Genomic DNA, 5,699 nt, shown 5'->3' on the forward strand with positions numbered 1-5,699 from the left:
CTACTAATATCATTCATATATGATTTTTATTTTTTTGTTGGTGCATAATAAAATGCATGTGCCTAATGCACAAAATTTATAATTAAAAAATATTTTATACTTTATGTTCTTTGTTTTCTAGCTATATATAATATTTTTTGTTAACAGGGAACTTATAATTTGAATTTATATTCCTTTTAGAATCTAAAATATATTAGATATGAAGTTATATGCCCATATTTTATGTTCATGGAGTATAGTATAGAGTATTCTAGAAAACCAGAAAAAAGATAGAAAAAAAAAGATAAAATGTTTGTGAGATATATATATACGGAATACTCTAAAAAATAAAAGAGGTCGTTTGTATTTTTAATGGCACAAAATTTATAATTTCTAAAAAATATTTATATATTTATATTCTTTGGCTTTCTCTCTCTCTCTCTCTCTCTCTCTCTCTCTCTCTCTCACACATATATATATATATATATATATATATCGAAGGTATCGCTTGCATAGGATTGTGATTCCTCCTTGACGCTCTAAAATCACATGATTGAGCGAAATATCCGGATGATCCGCTCCGTTGAACTTGAATCTACATATTCTAAACCCCAACACACCAAGTTTGGGTTGGAATTCGTCGTCGTTTGACCCTCCATCGAGCACACTGTAAAAGTTCTCCTTCATCTCGCAAAAACGTATAAGAATGATACGTAGTGATGATGGGCTCAAACGACCAACGGTTCACCTCAAACTTGGGTGTTGCTGGTTTATAATATTTAGATCCAAGTCACGGAGCGGATCATCCACTAATAATCACTCAGTCATGTGAGTCTTCAAGGGTTATAAGAGGAAGTATCCCCTCCTACATGACAAAGGACTAGCCATTAATCTCACATATAAGATATATATATATATACTAATGATTATATTATATATATCTAATAAGTATTTAGATACTTCATATAGTAGGCAATCGGCACCCCCGCATGGCTCACGCGGCCGAGCACGAGAGAGAGAGATGATTAACGGAGGTCATTGACACTAGCGAGGGGATTTTCCTCTAAATGGGTTGAATGTACAGATCCATCCACTTATCTATTTCAATGAGTCTTTAATCAACTCCCTATAGGTTAGTTTGCAAAATAACCCTCGCGTGTGAGATTTAGCGTGGCCAGTCTTGCATGCACTCTCGGAGAAACCGACCCGCCACGTCGTGAATCTCTCTCTTCTCCTCCTCCCCACCAAGAATTCCACTGCCAACCCACCCTCCTCCTCCTCCCGTTGCTGTGATTCCTCTCCCATGACATTCCTACAGCGAACGACGCCGAGCCGTTGGCGCGAATTCTCTTCTCTTCCCGTCGACCATCATGAGCGACTCGCGCACGCCCGCACATTTCTCACCCGTCGTACAGCCTCACCCTCTCTCCTCTCAGCCTCCACCCTCGCTGTCAGACGCGACACCTCCTCCTCCTCCCAGCCTCCCGCGTGTCGACTTACACCCCTCCTTCCTCCTCCCGCCTCGCCTACTGGCGAAACCCAGCCGCGGGACACCGACGGCAACCTCAATCTAACAAACAGCCCCAAACAAACACCACCAACAACAAAACCGCGATCACAGGAGGCCAACGCTGATCTCCCCCGTTGAAGGCCCATCACTTCTTCCTCTCTCGCGACCGACGCCGACGCAGGTATTTTTGGTACAGTCTCAATTTGGGTATTTTTGGTACATTCTCAATTTGGGTATTTTTGGAGTGATTTTTGGTCTCAATTCCGTAAGGGTCTGTTCAGATTTCAATTCCATTGGTTGTCCTCTTTCTTGCGTTATTATGCTAATGCTTTACTGCTGTGAATTGGGGTTGACTTGAATTTTTCTGGGTCAAGTGCAAAATCTCATTTTATAGGGTTGTTGAGGATTGTTTGCTTCTCTTTTTTAGGGACATTTTATCTGAGTTTCTCTAAAAATCAGCATTTACAGTGTAGAGTGCATAAAGATTGGATTTATAGTTCCGTCTGAAGTTCTGTTATTTTATGTATTTGCAGTTTGGTTGTTTATTTTATTAAGAGGGAATGCAGCTCAGTATCTTGTTAGTTATCCTATGGCTAGGCCTTGCAGCAACAAGTTCAGAGATAGATGCTCTCTTAATAATGATGCAACTATTTCAATTTTGTATTGTTCTTTTGTCCATTTTGTAGCAAATTCAAGCCAGATTCAATGCTACCCTTGAGATGGCTTCATGTTCAGTAAATGCCATTTCTATGGTGAAGAGAATGCTACAAGATATCACTGTATCAGTTGAGAAGGAAGTAATGCTTAATGAAATTCATATTGCAAACTCTCAAATTGGAAGCCAAATTAGTTCAAATGCAAATGTAGTATTGAGAGATGCTGAAGAAATTTTAATTCGTGATCCTAGTGGCCCAGTAAAAACAAAGGGTCGTCCAAGAGGTGCTAGCAGGTACAAGTCAGAAATTGAAGAGTCACAATCGAAAAAGGATATAAAACATCGAAAATGTGGGAATTATCAACAATTGGGTCACTATAAGACCGGTTGCCCGATGTTGGTAAGTTACTTGAGAATTCATCTTGTAATATTTATTTGACGTTCAATTGAATTCTTTTTTGTGCACAATTTATGAATGTTTTCCATGAATAGAAAAAGTAACAGCCTTTTAGGAGCATTTTGGAGCATTTTTCGAACATTTTTCGAGCATTTTAGGAGAATTTTGGCTGCAGTTTTCACAGGTTGCTGCAGTTTTGTGTATATGTTTTGTTCATTAACCTTTATTATGTCCTTCAGTAAGCTATGGAAACGAATCAGTCATTACTCTTTTGGTTCATTGGGCACTGAAACTTTGGTTCCATTTGTTGTGCAGGTAGGCATTATGAAGAAGGAGCACATCAAAATCCATGGTAGCTGAGAAGTCTCTGTTCGAAGGACTGGTTAGTGCTTAAAGACTGTGTTTTATCTACTTAGCTTTTTATATAGTTGCTTTCCTATTTCACGCTTGAACTTGTACCTTGTGGGGTTGTATTGGAGCATATATGGCTTGTGTCTTTAAACTTGCCTGGCACTCCATTATAAATGAAAATTCATATTTCATTCTGAGTTGTGATTTACAGAGCTTGTTTATGTTGAAAAAATAGGGTTTTACACAAATCCTTACTGGGAACCTATGTTGTATCTGTGTAAGTCTTATAGGTATGCTATACCTATTCTTGGTTTGAACTGGAATACTGCTGCAATATTCTTCAGTATATATACTTTTTGAAGGTTTGAACTAGGAACCTATGTTGTATCTGTGTAAGTCTTACTGCAATATTCTTGGTTTGAACTGGAATACTGCTGCACTCTATTATAAATGAATATTCAGTTAAAGGTTTGAAGTTTTCCTTTGCTGTACTTGTGTATGCAATATTCTTCAGTACGCAATATTTACTTGTTTTCATTGTTTTCGAGATGCTAATAAGTGGTAAGTTTCATCAGAGTTATAGCCATATTATTCACATTATTGAACCTGTGTCGACTATCCCTGTGTTCTTCATTGTGGTCAATATAAGGGTTTTTCACCCATTGGTCAATTAAAAGCAATAAGGGAGAGAGGTCTAGTCAGTTTGCTTACAAAAATGCTTCTGCTACATCAACATACTTCTGAGCCTACGCAGCTCCAGTATCAGGACTTAACTAGCATGCAAGCTTCAGCTTTCTCAGTTTATCTCATGCGCACACCAGTTAGTATCCTATAAAGTAACTTTAAACTTGAACTTTCTGCATTCCATGCTTGAAATCTGTTTGAGGAAGAGAGAGGAAGCAGAGGTGGATTTGGGCTTGGGTCTAATATCATTTGGGCTACGGATTTTGAGTTCAAATGGAAGATTTTGAGAAACCAACAAATACAACCTGTATGGAACAGAATTGCATACAACTTCTATTCATTTATGTACAAATAAGCTAACATTTGAAGACCAACTGACCACAAACAAGCTCATAATTGAGTACAAACTGAGCACAAAATTGAGTTCAAACTGACTTCAAACATTGTGAAAACTGAGTTCAAACTAAGTACAAAATGACCCAAGTTATACAAGCTTATCCTCACATAGAAGGATCATCCACAAATCACATCACATGTTTTTTGCAATGAAGAAACCAACAAACACGACAACGATACATACTAGAAACACTAATATTGTAAACACCGAACCTAATACAAAAGCATAAATGGAGGAAATAGCAGTTTCCCCAAGTTTTGCCTTGTCCTCATCCAGATTATGCCCCGACGGAAGTATTTGTTGTTGAAATTGAATTGGTGTCTGGACATGCCTTGAGCTGGATGCTGAATCACGAGCGATAGTGTGCTTCTCCCATTCAAGCAAAGCCTCTTCGTACGTTTCAAACTCTTTGTAGGAGGCATTTGGGAATTTATCAACTTGAGATTTGCATTCCTCCTAATTATAAAAAATGCCACATCGTCGACCTCTCTTCACAATATAGAAACTCTTTCTTGCCATGGATAACCTGAAAAATTGTGTTTTAAAAAGTATATTCAAATCTAAAGTATATTAAAAAATGGCACATGATAGGATGTTCTATAATAAGTATATTCAAGTCTAAAGTATATTGCACTTCACGACTGAATATGGATTGCCACATTTCAACTCTAAAGTATATTAGCTTTTATATTTTAAGGAGCTGAAAGCTGAACCTTCAGGACAAGCAATGACAAAAAAGAGGTTTAGACATGACTGAGATTAGCAAATGCTCAATGATAAGCAGTGAACGTGCGTATGTAGTGTAGTGTGCATTTGTGTGTCTGAGTATGAGGAGGTGACTAAGGTAACAATTGAAAGATGAAGAACAAAAAACATTTTGATTGAACTACACTAATATTTGCTGATGTCCATTTTCAGTATGGCAAGCTGAGACTCTAAATCCCCATCCTCTGAGAGTCATCCAACTCATTAGCAAAACTTCTACCCTATACTATAATCAACTATATTTGAAGCATAAACTAAAAATGTTAAAAATGTGCAACTTTTCATCTAAGATCCGACTGTTAGAGGAACAATTACTCACATAGGTATGAATGTGCTATTAATTTAATAATTGGATGGACAAAGGAGTTTAAAAACTTTTGATGATATCTGTTTGAAAGCATGCTCTTCTTCTATATCCACACAATGTAGAGGGGGAGGAGGTGACAGCCATAGTATGACTTGGGACATATACTGGCTCAAAGGAGAAACCTCCTAAAAACGGACAGAGTTTCCCGATAAGTTTTAATTGCCAATATAACTAAGTAAAAAAACAAACTTAATTGTGTGGTCCTGCTCTTGCTGTCTTGCTACAGATTACTTTTAAGATCTCTTCCCTCACAATTAACCAAAATACGTCACCAGGATGGATAATGGCACTAGCTTGACTCATATATCAATTTCAGCAGAACCAATTAAAGAAAAAAACCCATTAAACCAATTTTAGCGCAATCGAATCAAAGGGCTTGAGGGAGAGATCGAGAGAGAGGGTTCGAGATATTACCTGCGTCGGCGTTGGTGTCGAGAGAGGAAGAAGTAATGGGTCTTCGACGGCCTAAATCAGGGCGTCGGCGTCAACAGAGGGAGGAGGGAGGGTTTTCGACAGGCGAAATCACAGAGGGAGGAGGGAGGGTCTTCGACGGGAAAAATCACGGCGGGAGGAGGGAGGTTGTTTGACGGGGGG

At 38.3% G+C, this 5,699-nt stretch overlaps 1 protein-coding gene across 1 annotated transcript; it reads left to right on the forward strand.

Annotated features, from left to right (window-relative positions):
• Window positions 1,607–3,098, forward strand: LOC109842476. The gene is made up of 3 exons (XM_020411348.1): window positions 1,607–1,670; window positions 2,176–2,544; window positions 2,857–3,098. Exons 2-3 carry the CDS (start codon window positions 2,209–2,211, stop codon window positions 2,899–2,901), a joined length of 381 nt encoding a protein of 126 aa, XP_020266937.1. The 5' UTR covers window positions 1,607–1,670; window positions 2,176–2,208; the 3' UTR covers window positions 2,902–3,098.

Source organism: Asparagus officinalis, chromosome 1, assembly GCF_001876935.1.
Source record: "Asparagus officinalis chromosome 1, Aspof.V1, whole genome shotgun sequence".
Lineage (NCBI taxonomy): Eukaryota > Viridiplantae > Streptophyta > Magnoliopsida > Asparagales > Asparagaceae > Asparagus > Asparagus officinalis.